Source organism: Arctopsyche grandis, chromosome 2 (assembly GCF_051622035.1).
Source record: "Arctopsyche grandis isolate Sample6627 chromosome 2, ASM5162203v2, whole genome shotgun sequence".
Classification (NCBI taxonomy): Eukaryota; Metazoa; Arthropoda; class Insecta; order Trichoptera; family Hydropsychidae; genus Arctopsyche; species Arctopsyche grandis.
Genome location: NC_135356.1, coordinates 4,041,577 through 4,059,684, shown reverse-complemented (window position 1 = coordinate 4,059,684; position 18,108 = coordinate 4,041,577). Strand labels below are relative to the sequence as shown.

Here is an 18,108-nt window from a genome sequence, read left to right as displayed (position 1 = left end):
TTATAGCGTTGCAATGACACTCATTCCCGTTTTTCCCGTTTTTGGGCGATTTTTTTTTATAGTAAGCTTCCCGGACACGTATACAACAAATCCTAAAAGTTTCATCGTAATCGGTTGTATTTGTTTCGGTTGGTTGTATCGTAAGCAATTAAAATCTGACATAGCTAGATGACGGCGAAAAGGCATAAAGCTTGAAGAGACTATCGCGATCGATGTGGACAAACAGTGAGAACGAACATTTTGAACGATTAATGTCACCGTGTAATGCGATGCAGTATTTTCAAACGTTTCTATTACGATTATTTTTCACCATCGAAATGCCGGATGATACTTCCACTTATAATGTAAGTGGAAGTATCATCCTTATATAAGTCTTATATTGATGACCAAAATTAGCAAAATGACAAAGTATGAAAACGATCGGATAAGAGGCAAAATTTTTCCTTAATAGTAATCGTAAGTGAACGTAAGAAGAGGTTAGTAAAAACAATTATTATTATCAATCTAAAAATATCGAAAGTTAAAACAGAACATACACAATTTAATAAATAACCAAATTCATATAAAGAAAAAAAAATTAAAAGCAAAAGTAATATATTGTAAGTGGGGAAATAGCCTGTAAATTTTGAAAACAAAATTCAAAATATAGTTTACTATACATAGTTCGTGTATGTATTTTGTATTATTATTGACAAGGCTTTTAACTTAAAAGCCGCTTTCAACGAATGCAGTTACTGAAAAGCTCTTTCAGTTTTCTCGCAATATTATAAATACATCAGAAGCAAATATTTTGTAAAGTTGTTTGAAATAGCCAAAACTTTTTCAGAGGAACTCGATGCCCAGTTCATTCACGTAACTTTACTATTGAATTATAAAATATATAGTGAAAAAAGAAAAAGTTATAGGCGTTTAAGCGATTAAAATCTGACATTCTGGCGAAAAGGGATATGAATAAAGAAGAAGCTGAAACGAACAAACTGGACGAACAGTCTGAACGATCAATTCGGACGATAGACGTCAGGAAGAAATACGAGGGAGTATTTTCAAACGTGTCTATTACGATTTTTTTTCACCATCGTAATGGCGGACGTCATTTCCACTTATATTGATGACCAAATCGAGCAAAATGGCAAAGTATGAAAACGATCGGATAAGAGCCCAAATTTTTTTAGACTAGTGATCGTAAGTGAAAGTAAGAACAGGTTAGTAAATATGACCATTTTCAGAATTACTCATCACGGAATACAGTTGCTTAGAAAGTGAATTAACATAAGCTTATGTTATTTTTTTTTACTCAATAACAGCGGCGAGTGTTGAAAGGTCTTTCAGTGCGATAAAAATGATTAAAGACTACAAAAGAAACTCTTCGAGACAGTTAATATTGTATCCATTAAACATAAACAAGTATCGAAAATATAAATTAAAACATTATTAGTGAATAACTGAAGCCGGCATTCGTTGCAATGCCAGAATAAGGCATGCAATTCCCGTTCCCGTTTCAAGTGATGGTTGGAGCTCAACTTGTGTCTCTTCAAAGCCGTGTCGTCATAAACCAACTGGTGACGTGGTAACGAAAAATCGTAATTACGAATATTATTATTAAGAGGTTTTTTTTCACAGTAAGCTTCCCGGACATACATACAACAAATCCTGAAAGTTATACGAGACAGTCAAAGAGACAGTGATATATATAGATTTCGCAAATATTAAAGTAAGAAAGAAGTCTCTACTCTATTATGTGAATATTTACTATGTGAAAATATATAGTTGAAATTATTTCATCTCATATTTTAAAAATAGGTTAGGGGCCCAAAATTTCTAGCCACGCCACTGCGTGTACCATTCAACTGAACAGTGAAAGACGCCGGCCGGTCTCTCATTCCAGTACGAATCACTCTCTTTCTGAAGAAAATGGCAATGTGGAATAAATATAAAAAAAATTAGAATCCGTTCACGGAATGGTTAGAGTTGAGCTATGTTGAACGTGAACGAGAACGTTGAGTGCGGTTCGTCAATTTAGCCCCCCTGGTAATTTTGAGTGGTGGTGATGCACGGATATTTTTGTACGGCAACGAAACAAGCGCTCAAATTAAAAGAGTGCGCTACTAAATATCCTCATTCGATCGTGATACACATACACGTACATATTATGTAATTTACATACATACCAGCAGTATGCAATGCACAACTTAAAGTTCGGTGATTGTTTTCGAGTCTTCTCGCGACTCGGCGAGCTGACGGAAGCCAAAACAAATTTTGTTGGGAAAGTTTCATCTGTTCGAGCTGCCGAGATGGTGTATCATTAATTATGTGAGAACGGTTCGCTGTTTATCTCCGAATACGTCTATAAAACCCCACAAACCCTACACGCAACGGATAATCAAAACCCCCACGTGGATTCCATAAGTAGAACTTTTCAAACTTTTTCACCGTGAAAACTTTTCGCAAATATTCAAGTTATTTCCTACTTCAAAATCAAATATCGATGTACATACAGAACACTCTCGATTATTCGGGCAAATGCTGGGGAGCGAGGGCACGGATAATTTAAAACCACGGATAATCCGAATCATCACATTTTGACTTGGTTTCGAATATATGTACATATATTATCATATTTACAACACAGATTTTAGTTTCATAATTTTAATACCCATTACACTGTTCGACACGAAAAATGGTTCAGAGACGAGATATGACTTTTCTTATAGATCTATAGCCAGTCAACACGAATCTGGTAATAAAAAATGTTGATTGGCTCGAGATTCGGAGATATATGTATGTGTTTTCTAAATCGCGTGATTTTTCTATATCTTGGTCGATGTCTCAAAATCTGTCAATTTCCTGTTCAAAATGAATATTAGAATCTATAGTCGGGTATTTTATCTTTCATTTGTAGCACTTTTCAACTTTCAAATCTATCTAAGTAGTCGTCCAGTTCAAATCAAAAGTCAAAAGTACGTATTTTCACCTGTTAATACTATTTTATATTGAGTATTTTCTATTGAAACATGTTTATTGGGATAGTTTTCTGGCCACACTATTTTTTGTTTTCGTTTAAAAGGGTTAATTGGAAGTGTGCTAAATTTTAAATCGGTAAAATTGCGAACTAAAAGCTCGTACTAGTATTTACTCGTATTTACACGAATCTGAATTGAATTAATAGGGGTAATATATTAAATTGCCTTTATATGAGAATTCAATAAAATTCCACTTAGAAAATCAGATTTCGACTATTCGTTTATTTTATCGAAGTAAAGCATTTATCGATAATCGAAAATAAACTGTATGTACATACATACATATGCACGTACACTAATTGAATTAAAGTACATAGCTCGATCAGAATTTATTCTAAATGTGCCCTTATGATTTATATTTAGTCGATATATTAATTCATTTCACGCCCCCCCCCTCTAGGTTTGGAATTAACAAAAATGGTAATAATTATATACAGAAAGTATTACATACGTATACATATGTAGTTTGCTTTGAACAAAAAAATGAAGCTGCCCAAAAAACGATCACAATGGAAAACGTACATTCCAAAACAAATAGAAAACGAACATGCTTTACAAAAGTGACGAGAGCGGGCCGGGTATGCGACTTAAATATTTAATCGGTTGATTTGCAAAAATCCCCCCTCCCCCTTTTATCTCTAAAAACAGATAAAAACCAAAATGTCAACAAAGGCCTGGCGAAGTTATCGACGAATTTTCCATCGAATATTTAACGTCATTAACTTTGCACGCATCGACGAAAAATTCAAATAAATAAAAAGCGAAAAATTCCAGGCTAATGCCGTATTATTGTCATTGAGTAATTAACGAACATACATACGTATAATGTATGTATACATAATTAGGGCTTCCAAGCCGGCTTAAACCGAAACCGAAAAACCGACTTTTTGACCATTTTTCAAAAAACCGAAAGCCTGTGTTTTAAGTTCAAAACAACCGGCTTTTTAAGATTTACTCAAATTAATGTTTTTTTTTCCTCAAAACTAACAATTATGAATTTCAAATTTCTATGAAAGATCAAAAAAATGTGTAAATCTAAAAAATCTTAGGTAATAGGCGTATATTTCTATGAACAACAACAAAAAGGTACAGCACTAAGCGGTTTATTTGAGATTTAGTAATGGACGAAGACCAGGTCATAAACCAATAAAATATTATCGAAAGTAGTTGCAATGACCTACACAAGTTCAGGTATAAAAGTTTAGAAAAAATTATTACCGCAAAACCGTGTACTTGACAACAAACAAAAAGTAGGCAAAATGCATGGAAGTTTTCGGAATATAATTGATTTTTCTTCGAAGGAATTGGAAGCTGTTTAAATTTTGAATCCACATACCTACTTTTTATTATGGTTTTAAAATGTTTGCGATATGCCATTTCCAATTAATGCGTTTCCGAAATGTGCAACGGTTTGACAAGCTTTTAAGCTAAAACAGATGCGTAAAAATAACTTTCAAACGTGGAAATATTTCATAGTTCATTAGGTTGTCGGACACATCATTGAGGGCACCAAATTCATCTCAGCATTGTTCTTAATATCTATTCACGATTACGTAATTATAGTTTTTATACGAGGTAAGACATTATTTTTTTAATAATACATATATTCTTGATAGTAGCTTATTTAGATTTTTTAAGTTTTAAATTATTTGTGCGGATTTAGGATCTGCCATTTTACGACTGCGATATATAATACAAATTGTATTATTTGTAATATTTGTAATAATAATATATAATAATGACCTTATGAAAGTTCAAAATGTTTATAACTGAATTTAATTTATAAAAAACTATTTTTTTGCATTATAATATATATGTAAGAGTATATACAATATTTTTTTTTCGATATAAAAATTTAATACTTAAAAAAAAACTTAATTTTCTGAAACCGGTGAAAGCCGGCCAACCGGCTTTTTCTTTCGGGCTGTTTTTTGGAACCCCTAATACATAATGGAGAAAATTCGCTGTGAAGACGAAGGGAGGGAAAACGACGACGGCGATAGATTAAGTGGTGGGTGGCCGATGAATGGGTAAGGCCGATGAATGGGATATCAATTACCGATTATACATACATATGTACGTGTACATAAGTAAATTGATTCAATAAACAAGGACAATGCATCTTACATATAATGAATTACGACCATGACGTTTGATGAATGAATCGACAGCCTCAGTCGTGGAAGAAACGGACGGCTATTTCTAACTTTTGAACTTTCAACTTTTTCAGCGAGGGAGTCCTCGAGAAAATCGAATAGTTTTTTCGATTTCAGCCGAATAACGATGTCGATAGGCCAATTAATAATTGCGTAGAGCATTTCAATTTCAAAGCCTCTCATCAAATATCGTTTGCCCCCCCCCCTCCTCCCAAGCGTTTTTTTTCAATGATACTTTTTGCAAGTGTTTTTCTGTATTCCGTGTAACGTTGATTTATATGGCGAATCACATTCCAACTGGTCAAAATATATTAAAACTGAAAATGCAGTTCAACTATAAGTTACATAGATGGAGAGATTACAGGTGATCGTGAAAACGTCACTCGACTGGTTAATTGAGTTGGAAAGTCACATTTTTGTTTTGAACAAATTCTTAGAGTTGTCGTAATTCGATACTCATTAACTTTATCCGTAATACTTGGCAAATATTATCGCATTATTGAATTCTAAAGCATTCTTAAAAACATCATGTATTTACGCTTGCAGAGTTATAATTTACTAGTTGAATTATATTAGATGTGATATGAATTACCTAAAATGCCAGTTGGAATATACATATGTATTACAACTGAATATACACTTTGACAGTACATATGTATTGTATACCTACATACTATAAAAGTAAAAATGAAAAAGTTTTCTCATATTTTTACCAACGCACACTGTGGCGAAATACAGGAATTCTTGGAATAAATTATATTATCAAACTTTTAATAAGGAAATAAAATAGAAAAAGCCTATGAAGACAGTAATTTAATAAAATTTTGTTATTAATTTAACGAGCCAATTTGACATTGATAAAAGTCAATTTGAACTTAAACGAACGCCTTCTTCCGATTTTCTTTAACTTTAAGTCACAGACATGTTAATTCTTACAATTCGGACATGGTTTTTTTTTTGACATGTCCACTTATTAATGAAATGAAATAAAAAAATATTAAAATAAAAAGTACGCACTAAAGAGTACCGAATAGAAAAGTGAACATTAATCAGCACGTCACAACAATGTCACAAAAAAATTGCGAACGGTGGTGTGGATTTGGAATGCACTCAAAAAATGTATCCAGGAATTTTTCCCTAGTAATTAAAAGAGTGATGTTATTAAGATCTTACTTCTGTTATTGTTTTTCATACATAAATATGTAGATATATTAGACACCGTGTTCTATGAGGAAACTATTATATGTTTTTCCAATTGAATTGCTTGTTTTTGAAGTTTAAAAACGAACTGGGACGTATGTGATTTTTACGCTAAGGGGTAAAATATAAAACTCACCATCACCTCGATTTTTTCCATCGGGATTCCACTCTTCTTCTGAAAAGAGAAAGAAAATGCTTTCGTAAGTAATATGTTTTCATAAATTTAAGCTTAATTGAATTACAGGAATTTAGAAAGCGGGGTGAAATGAAGCAAATATAATAAAAATATATTAAAAAAAAGTTTTACAGCTACCGAAGAGGGGAACGAAGTCGAGGTCGGTTGAATAATGAAAAACCTAACTAAATTAAAAATTCATATTCGCAAAGCCTTCGCATGGAGGGATATCGCACGTCTGGGCATCGTTCGGTAGGTCAAAATCAAATTTTCATCATATCAACTGAAAGCGTAAAAATTATCTTTACTTTTACTATGTTTTTTATTTATTTATAATCCCCCTATACGCACATACATATTATATGTATGTATGTACATATGTACAGTGAAAGGAAACAAGCATAGAAGAACTTTTTAAATTTATTTAATTATTAATGTTTCAATATATGTATGTACATATGTAATGCAGATGGTTTTAAGGAAAATGTATATGTACGTACATATATAATAGATATTTTCACTTAAGCGATTAAATATAAGAAGCTATCCCATGCTACGTTTGGCAAAATATTAAGGCGACAACTGTTAATTTCGGCAGATAAATTGTCTACGAAATATGAAGTTTGGCCAGCCCTGATCCGTACGTTATTTTGCGAATGTCATATCTACTACATACATACATATATTAAATAATTATTATATAAAATATTAAAGCCAGCAGCATAGCTCGTCCGTCAAGCTTCTGCTGAGCGTCGAGAAGCACCGGGTTCAATCCCATGAGCTGACCTCGATTGAAAAAAAAAATTGAGTATATCTGTAGTGCTGCTGGTCAGACCTGGATATTTGTGACTCCAGGTCGATCGTTTCCTATCAGAGTTTGCTAATTTTCTCTGATTTCATTTTTGAAACGGTTCCCGGTAAAATTGGCTAAATATCCTTCCAACCTACTATGTCACCACTATTTGAGATTGATTAATGTACAATAAAATTTATGTACAATTCATGTCCGTCTCGTTAATTTGCGAGTTTTTCAGTGTCTCGTAATTCAGCGACTTGTATAATAAAAAAAAATGCTGCAATGTTTGTAATTGGCCAGGAATGCGCATTGGCGTTACCTGTAAGGCCTTCCTGGTATATATGTAAAAAAAAATAATATATAATATTATTGTATGTGAATTCAAATATATATACCGGTCGAATTCGGAAACGCAAGATGCTTGGCATTATGCAGAAAAAGCATTGTGCATTATTATTAAGAAAAATCGGATAAATTGACCAGAGATTCCTTCTTTAAAAACAGAGTGGTTATCTCATTATTCTTTTAATTTTATTATTTGAATAAGTCAAACCCCGTGGGTCCCCATGCATTTTTAAATAAATAAATAAATCTAGGTGGAAATGAAAAAAAACCGAGCACGAAAAAGTGCGTACGAACGGTCCGGTCCGTACCAAGTCTTTTTTATTATTTTTCCTTACCTTACTTTACTTTACCGAAATTTATCAAGATCGCCCTGGCAAATTTGTACGCGTCAAGTGTTTTACCGCACAATTTTTAGAAATACATTTTATCCGACTTCGTGAAAAGCGGGTGGAGCAAAAAAGAACCGAGTGCAAAAACACAGCGATGTTTTCCCTCGTTTTATTGTAAATGAAAAAGGCTTTTCCGACGACGAAGAAAATTTGAGTGTCTTCACCCGGACACTGCTAAGTGGCGCCTCCATCAATATTTCGTGGTATGTAATTTAGTGATAGGCTAAAATTTATAATAATATTTCTACAAAATGAAAAACCAAGGTTCTGCCGAAAAGGAACCACCCCCTATTCAACGAAACCATTTACCATCCGCTGCTGGATGAAGTCCCTGACATACATATGTGCATATACTTCATCCCAAATTTTTAGGGGTTCCAAAAATATGATGTTAACTCAACTTTGAAAACACATGTAAGTATTTATTTACTTTAACCAATGTTTAATTTTAATATCATGGGTTGTAACAATACAATTCCGTTGCTATACTACATATAACATATACATATGTATGCAGGTACAACGTTGAATTAATAATGTCAAACAGTCGATCGAATGTGTATGTTGTTTTTATTACGTATAATAGAATAGATTTTTATCAAAATGATTCATTTTTCTTTTCAAAATATTAAATGAACACGTTCTACATACGTATATATGTATGAACTTGTGACAACCATCTCTGTCATATGCGATAACCAAATCAATAAATCAGGATCAATAATTTTCACACGCGAGATCTTTCTGTGAGATAATTAATTTAAATGACTCAATTTGTGTATAGATTCATAATAAAACAACAATTCCTAAACTAAAATTCCAATTAAAAAAAGAAGAATCACCCTTACATACATATACATATGTATGTATGTACATATGTATATACATACATATGTCCTGGAATGGAACTTCACACAAAGGAACAAAGAGGTTCTTTAGCCAGAAGTGTGTAATTAGTATACAATACATATGTAATATCTACATATACATATATATATATATATATATATATATATATATATATATATATATATATATATATATATATATATATATATATATATATATATATATATATATATACTATGTGACGTTTTCTAATTGGATCGGAAGCGCTTTAAGTCTTTTACATACATATACTACATACATATAAAGCGGGAATAAAATAATGAAAAAATCTACATTTTAAATTGGGCTCAGTTTCGCTTTGGAATGTTAATAAATTTTATCGTGTAGGAAATTTTATCAGTATGTTGTCTAACGGGTCGTATTGCCATTGCCTAAGTATTTAATATACATATATGTATGTGCATACATATGTATAATATGTAGGAATATATAATCCAAATCCCCATGCAAAAGCTTACATGTAAACCTGCCTAAAGCTTATTATAATATGAAGTGTTGGAAAATATTCGAGAATTTTCTGATTCGGGATACCTACTTAAGATATGTACATATGTATATCATGGGTTCCAAAACATTTTATTTAGCCTGCAATCGAATCTACATATAATCATATATCTTATAAAAAAAAATCAGAAAGAGTCTGGTCCTCTTAATAATTAAAATTAGGAATGCAAAGATACCGGAATTACCAAAGGCTTATTTTCAGTCAACTACCAATACTTTCGGTATTGCAATCCCTACTTAAAATATTCCTATTTAAACCCTTGTTCTAACAAATTTGAAGAACCTTAAGTTAAATAAATGGTCAATGTAATAAAAAAAAACATTAATATACATGGTATAGACACCAGTATTTTAAGCATTTTGCCATAGACCTAAAAATTTACTTGTGTATTTTCTCATATTACTTATTTTCTGGTATGAGGCAGGAATACTACATATAATATATAAATTTGCAGACAGCTTTATGGAGCAAATTCTCCTTATGGAGCAAATTTTATTTTATGCGAACTTAAAAAAGTGTGTATTTTGTTTACTTTTATTTTGCTGTTTATTCTATCCATCTTTTTGTTTGCCTAAATAATTATTTGGAAAATATCCATTATTCAAAATGCAAGGAATTTCTTTCACTTACGTTTTGCATTGAAACACAATTCAAAACAAGAAGGTATATACTAAAAAAAAACTAAAGAAGGTATACATATAACCAATACGTACATAATAAATATAACTTTGAAGTAGAAAGGATCCAGCACACCCTTATTCCGACAGGGCAAACATTTAAGTGCAAAATAAAATCTGAACGTGAAAAACGCTTCAGTAAAATGCAAAAAAATAAAAAGAAGGCAGATAGTGAACCCCGTACATTCATTATTATTGCATTTTAACATATCATAATGAATAAATTAAATTCATCGAACATGTCAGCGTCGTACCGTCAAATTTATTACTGTTTGATACTTAAAATATGTGATTCCAATAATCTTTTATTTTCTATGGACGGCAAAGTTTCAAGCAATTTAATCCCCAAATTCATAAACATGTGTATGTATATGTGTACATATGTATGTATATCAACATGCATATGTACATATGTGTGTAGATACAGAAAATACAATACATTCGAAATACAGACCAGTAATTTTGAATAGTATCACGTTTGTTTAAATTTAGTGAACTACCTATACATAAATATAAATGGAATTTCTTCAATCTATATATATAAAATTGAATGTCTATCTGTGCGTCTCGTATAGGCTCCTAAACCACTGAACCGATTATGATGGAACTTTCAGGATTTGTTGTATGCATGTCCGGGAAGATTAATGTGAAAAAAAACCTCTTAATAATAATATTCGTAATTACGATTTTACTGACGCGAAAGTAAAGTTATCTTCCCGCCTTCAGCCCATCACGCCACGGGTGTGACAATAATAGCGCCGCGCCTACCTCGCACTTAAATTTACTGACCATTCAGGGCTGTACCACAAACACACAGCGGATGGCCTACGTTAACAAATATATCTATACCTTTATATAAAGTTGAATGTCTGTGGAACGGGAACGAGAAGGAAAACGGGAACTGCACGCGTTATTGTGGCAATGCAACGCATGCCGGGTTCAGCTAGTCTATTATATTTTAATAGCTACTAATCTACTGATCTTTTTCTATTTTACAATTTTTAAAACGCTAGTTGGGAACAGTGGAGCCCCAAAATCGCCCCAAAACAAGAACGGAAACGGGAATGAGTGTCATTGCAACGCAATAATTTCAAATGTGTTACCGACAAATGGGAACGGGAACGAGAACGAGAATTTTATGCGTTATTGTAGCATTGAAACGTATGCCGGGTTCAGCTATTAGATAATAAAATGTCTAGTATATAATAATAAGTGTCTAATTAAACTTAAGTTGACCAAAAAGTTGTCTACATGTACATATGTACATATATACATACATATGTATGTACTGTACTTACATACGTTTGTATAAAACAGCAGTAAAATCGGTTGAACCATTCTCAAATTGATTGAAAAAATAGCATCTTTTGACAACTTTATAAAATGAGCAATTTCGCGAATCGGGGGTAAAGAAAAGAAAATTGCTCGATTTATTGTGCACTAAAATACATATGTACATGTACATATGTAAGTGCTCGTAGTCTTAGTCATACATATGTACATATGTACATATGACTACGTATAGAAACTTGTCTCCCAACTGACGAGCTTTCTATCAACAACCCAACTTCTTTCTTACTTTTTATATGTATTTATATAGGACCCCGAAATTGCATCTGAGAAAAGATTCTCAATATATATATATATATATATATATATATATATATATATATATATATATATATATATGTATATACGTATAGATATAGATCCTAAATAAGCACAAATAATTTAAAACTTATAAAATTTAAATAAGCTTCTATCAAGAATATATTATTAAAAAATAACGTTGTGTAATAATGTCTTAATAACGTTGTCTCCGACAACGTAATGAACTATGAAATATTTCCATGTGTCAAAGTTGTTTTTACGCATCTGTTTTAGCTTAAAAGCTTGTCAAACCGTTGCAAATTTCGGAAACGAATTAATTAGAAACGGCATATCACAAACATTTTAAAACCATAATAAAAAGTAGGTACATATGTGGCCTCAAAATTTAAAGGTCTTCCAATTATTTCTAAGAAAAATCAATTGTATTCCGGAAACTTCCATGCATTTTGCCTACTTTTTGTTTGTTGTCAAGTACACGGTTTTGCGATAATAATTTTTTCTAAACTTTTTTACCTGAACTTGTGTAGGTCATTGCAACTACTTTCGATAATATTTTATTGGTTTATGACCTGGTCCCCGTCCATTACTAAATCTCAAAGAAAGTGCTGTACCTTTTTATTGTTGTTCAAAGAAATATATGCCTATTACCTTTTAGAGAGTTAAGATTTACACATTTTTTTGATCTTTCATACAAATTTGAAATTCATAATTGTTATTTTTGAGGAAAAAAAACGTTAATTTGAGAAAACCTTAAAAAGCCGGTTGATTTGAACTTAAAAAACCGGCTTTCGGTTGTTTGAAAAATGGTCAAAAAACCGGTTTTTCAGTTTCGGTTTAAGCCGGCTTGGAAGCCCTACTCCGTAATTGCTGGTTACGTGCAGTTGCCACTACGCACTGTGCTAATAAGAATATACGTTAAAGCAGCTCGATAGATTGTTCAGGAGGTGGTCAAAGCCATAATGGATACTGCTAATGGAGATACACTGTATTTACCTAAATGCATTTGAAACGGTGTCACTCATTAGTAGGTGTCGTATTTAAATGATTAGTTGCAGTGTCGGCAGTGTAACTTACATACATGTAAACATGCACCTATACATATGTAGATGCACACGGGTAATTGTATTATGGAGGTGTATCGATTCATGGTGGCAGTCCTCGCTGAACCGTGAATATCGCATCGCCTCTACGACATTTGCCATGGGCTCATGGCAAACGTGGTTATGTGGCTCGACTCCCAACGACACACTTCATTGGCTTCCCGTCACCTAAATTCATATCTGTGTACATATGTATAGCTACATAGGTGCCGACAGGAATCATGATTGCTATATTTTAGTTAATACATCTTTGCAAAATGTGCAAAACGAAACTACAGTGTACTATCGATTATCCGGGTGCGGATTGTCCGGTTTGCGGATAAGCCGTGCTTGAAAAATATTAATTAATTAAATTTTGTTCTTATATGATAATAAAACGCACCGATTGATTGCGGCCGTAACCACATGCGTGTTATTTGACACAGATGATGTCACACAGAAATGTTTTTCGTTTCCTTTTTAAATGTATTTTACTATTGCGAAGAAATAACAAGTGCGTGTATTCAGAGCAGAATTTTTCGAACAAACGTATGTTTAATTATTATCAATTATAATACTTTGTGTGTGAAATTGTTTTCTTTGCTATTAACTCGAAAATATTTCAGATTTACATACCCGTTCGAAATCGGTCTCCGTGACGAGCCCGAATGTGAGAAAAGATCGAAAATCGAAAGATCTTAAGTCGAAAGATCAAAAAAAAAGGGTGCATGGTAAACGGTACATACTCACGTACATACCCACTTAATTTGCGCGAGCAGGATACAACAGGAACAAGAGGAACAGGCTTTTCCTCCCGTATTTTGCGGGCGCACATTAATACGGGAGTAAAAGCCTGCTCCTCTTGTTCCTGTTGTATCCTGCTCGTGCAAATTAAGTGAGTATGTACCGTTTACCATGCACCTTTTTTTATCTTTCGATTTAAGATCTTTCGATTTTCGATCTTTGCCTTCCGATATTTGCGTTTTCTGGCGTTTCACATTCGGGCCCGTGAGGTAGACCCGTTGGAAATATAGTTAAACAAAAAAATAAGTTAGAGGCATTTGCGAGAGATTTTGATAGTTTTGCAGGTCCTTCGAAACGAAAAAGTATGAAAATGTCAAGATACGACGATTTGATTGCAACTATACTCATATAGTTAAATAAAAAATGAGCAGAAGGAGTACCAATTAGCGGTCAAATGTGTATGGAAATACCCATGTGAAATTAGGATTAGTAGACAACTTCAATGCTTCGCCTGGCTGGTTGAATACATTTTTTTTATATTTTGGCAACAGTAATACTAACTATAGGTACTAACGACCACACATCTGCGTTTTTATTAATAAATGAGTATTCAAATTATGAAACAAAAATTTGTGTTGTTAATATGATATTATACTCGAAACCAATTCAAAATTTGATGATTCTGATTATCCGTGTTTTTCAATTATCCCTCCCCAGCATTAGCCCGGATAATCGAGAGTGTACTGTAATTACAAATTTTTAGATACTCGTTAACGTATAAGTATATCACACTGACTACGGTAACGGAATAGTAACGGTAAGTGAAGTTGGATAGCTTCTATGTACATAAATAAGCCCTAAAAATTTTCATGCAAGTCAAACCGGGATTAGATCTTTAACTTTTCTATAGATATATTTTCAATCGAAGTGATAATATTTAGAATATCTATAATTTTTTTCCGTCTATTTTTAATATATGTATGTAAATGAAAAGTGCTACAATTACAATGAAGAAACCAAATATAGACTTCACTGAGAGGATTAGTGAAAAAAGTAAAAATCTAATAAGGTTTTTGGTGCTCTTCTTCAGCTTTTTATATTCAATATTAGCAAAATCACAGAAACCTTTTCTATTCCGCGTCTGCGTGTGATGAATCATTCTGTTTTACATAGGTTACCCGAAAGATATTACATATGTTATCCGTTATAAATATCTACATTGAATTCAAAAGAAAACATTGTATGTAAGTGTGTATGGATTAGTCAAAGAATGAGTCGACCCTTGACATCAGTTTTGCCCCGTATTCAAAGGAGCTGCTAAGTGTATCGTAAATTCGAAATCAAAACCAAAGCATGCCGAAAATATCGAACAATACTGTACCTGAAACTATTTTCGGATACACGTGTACATATGATAAATTGATTTATAACTGACGATGTTAACGATGAAACGCCTTACGATTTTTTCGGAAACCACTTTTTTTCACTTGACGATACATTTTAAAGAACTGTAAATTAATAATAAGCTTAAGCCAACCCTTCCATTGGAAATTCTTCAAAACAAGAAGCACCCAAAAGTTTTTTTTTTTTTTGACACTCGCTGATCGGTAAATCGCGCGGTATAGAAGGACTCAACTCATTACATTGTACATAATTAGGGAAGCAATTCATCAAAATAATTAATGATAAGCCGACGATAAATAATAATTATATGGTTGGTTATTAATTAAATTAGATTGCACTAATTACTTAAATAAATTAACGCCGGTAAATATCGGTGCTACGGCAGTACCGGTAGAGGCAAATGAAAAATTTTACGAATTACGAATTGTCAATTGAAATTTATCTTAAGCTGACAGAATGTGGGACCGTTATGTTGAACGATTCGCAATATAAACCAATGAATAAGAAAACGAATACACATGTGCGTACAATCGTCGATAAGTGGACAAGAATGACATGTATTGAATCCCATGATCTTCCTGCTTATCTTATCGCGTAACAGGAAATCATACTTCAAAAAGAAAATATTGCCTGAAAGCCCCAAAGGAACGTTTGAAAAAACTTGTCAAGTTTCCGTATACACATTTATGTACCTATGTACGTAAAAACATATATGTACATACATACGTATATAGTATACGTGTAAACGTACATATGTGTATATTTTTCCAGCTCAAATATATATTGTACATATTTTTTTTACGTGTCACATCACCTTCTATAACAGTCAGAATCTATTTGACAATAATAAATAATCAAACGAAAGGGAAAATACAACGTGTCATAAATAAATAAATAATATAATATATTATAAATATGTGTAGGAACATCTTCGGTCGGTTTGATATATAAATATAATAAAATAGCGGATTAAAACACCGTAGGGAGTGAGTGAGCGAGGGATGCTGACAACGTCACATTAAAGCAATTTTCACAGTTGGAGATCCAAGCAAATGCTCCATTCAAAGATACATACATATAATACATACGTAATTACATTTAAATGTCCATCATTTAATAGCACCCAATTTTCTTTTGCCATTATTATTACACGATATTATCAGTAATATAATAAACAGTATTTCAATAGGCGATTTTAAATTTAAAATGGTTCCCCACAATATCATATATATATATATATATATATATATATATATATATATATATATATATATATATATATATATATATATATATATATATATATATATATATATATATATATATATATATATATATATATATATATTTATATACATTATTTTACGAAAAATATTATATATTAGCTTCTTCCTGCTGAAAGCAGTCATCAAATGAAATATATATGTATGTACATATGTACGTACATACATATACATATAATACATATCTTATATCCCTACTCAATAAAGGAACAATTAAAAATCATAAATTATATTGAACTTGTTTACTATACATACGCATGAAAATTTAGTAACTATGTCGTACATTCGTACATTAAAATTTTGTATAAAAGCAGCAACACGCGTGGCCTACTTGTCGGAAACTTATTACCACTATATGTAAATATATAATTATTATATTCGTGTTAAAACTTATATTTAAATAATATTTTATGGTACATACGAATGCGTTTCGATTTTATTGTTATATTGCACCGAAACAATATGTAATACCGGTCTCCGTGACGGGCCGGAATGTAAAATGACCGGAAACGCAAATATCGGAAGGCAAAGATCGAAAATCGAAAGATCTTAAGTCGAAAGATCAAAAAAAAAGCGTGCATGGTAAACGGTACATACTCACGTACATAATCAATTAATTTGCGCGAGCAGGATACATCAGGAACAAGAGGAACAGGCTTTTCCTCCCGTATTAGTGTGCGCGCGCAAAGGCCTGTTCCTCTTGTTCCTGTTGTATCCTGCTCGCGCAAATTAAGTGCTTATGTACGTGAGTATGTACCGTTTACCATGCACCCTTTTTTTTGATCTTTCGACTAAATATCTTTCAATTTTCGATCTTTGCCTTCCGATATTTGCGTTTTCGGTAATTTCACATTCCGGCCCGTGAGGTAGACCCGTTAAAACTTCTATTTAAATAATATTTTATGGTACATACGAATGCGTTTCGATTTTATTGTTATATTGAACCGAAACAATATGTAATACATACTATATATCTTATGTCCCTACTCTATATCGGAACAATTAAAAATCATGACCGTAGTAAATCTTTGTAATTTTATTAAAAAAATATATTTGGAGAACGATGATAGCAATCCAGTGAACGATTTTATCATTATACATATGTATATATAGTACAAGAAAATGAGGAATTCTAATGACATACATACTTTGATACTCGAGAAAAAGAATTTTAATTCGAAAGAATATTTAAGTATCGGAGGGAAGTTACGTAAAAGATTTAATTTTTTTACGAGCATACGTTGGGAATTATTTATATCATAATTAAATTGTGCATATGTACATATATATATATATACATAAATATTGTACAAGTAATATTACATACGCATATGTACAATGATGATGTACATACAACGTTTTGAGCTTTTTCTCCTAGTATGTCTAAAACACTACCATTAAAATAAAATAAATTATAATTACAAAAAATGCATAAAATAGATAATGGTAATAAGATCTGTGACTGAGACGTATGTACATATTATGAACAATACATGATAAATTGATTTTAAGATAAGTACTAAAACTAATCGCTTTGAAATGATACACATTGTTTTAGTATTGATTCAATTGAAATAAATTTTGGATAAAAAAATATCTACCTATTTATTTATTTAATTTATTATTTATAATAATAATAACAATAAAATGACGAGTGTGACCTGAAAGGTTGCCCCAAAGCGTCACACTAGTTTTACAAAACAAAAGAAAGAAAATAACAATAAAAATTCCAATCAATCTTCTCATTCAAATAGTCTGGTGTTGAATCTCAAGAACCTAACCAGCTCATCAACGTGACAATTGAACAGGTCCAAA

The 18,108-nt window shown here is 31.9% G+C and overlaps 1 protein-coding gene across 8 annotated transcripts in view; it reads right to left on the bottom strand.

Moving 5' to 3' along the window:
• The window catches only part of LOC143922964 (uncharacterized), a 237,161-nt gene that overhangs the window by 143,163 nt on the left and 75,890 nt on the right, over window positions 1-18,108 (bottom strand). For 4 of the 8 annotated variants that reach the window (XM_077446406.1, XM_077446412.1, XM_077446408.1 and 1 more), the window contains exon 3: window positions 6,519-6,551. The exons of 3 other annotated variants lie outside the window; for them this stretch is intronic. In XM_077446406.1, the coding sequence (XP_077302532.1) occupies window positions 6,519-6,551 (33 nt within the window). Of the gene's footprint in view, window positions 1-6,512; window positions 6,552-18,108 lie in introns of all 8 variants that reach the window. One more of the 8 variants, XM_077446405.1, reaches the window with a different exon arrangement.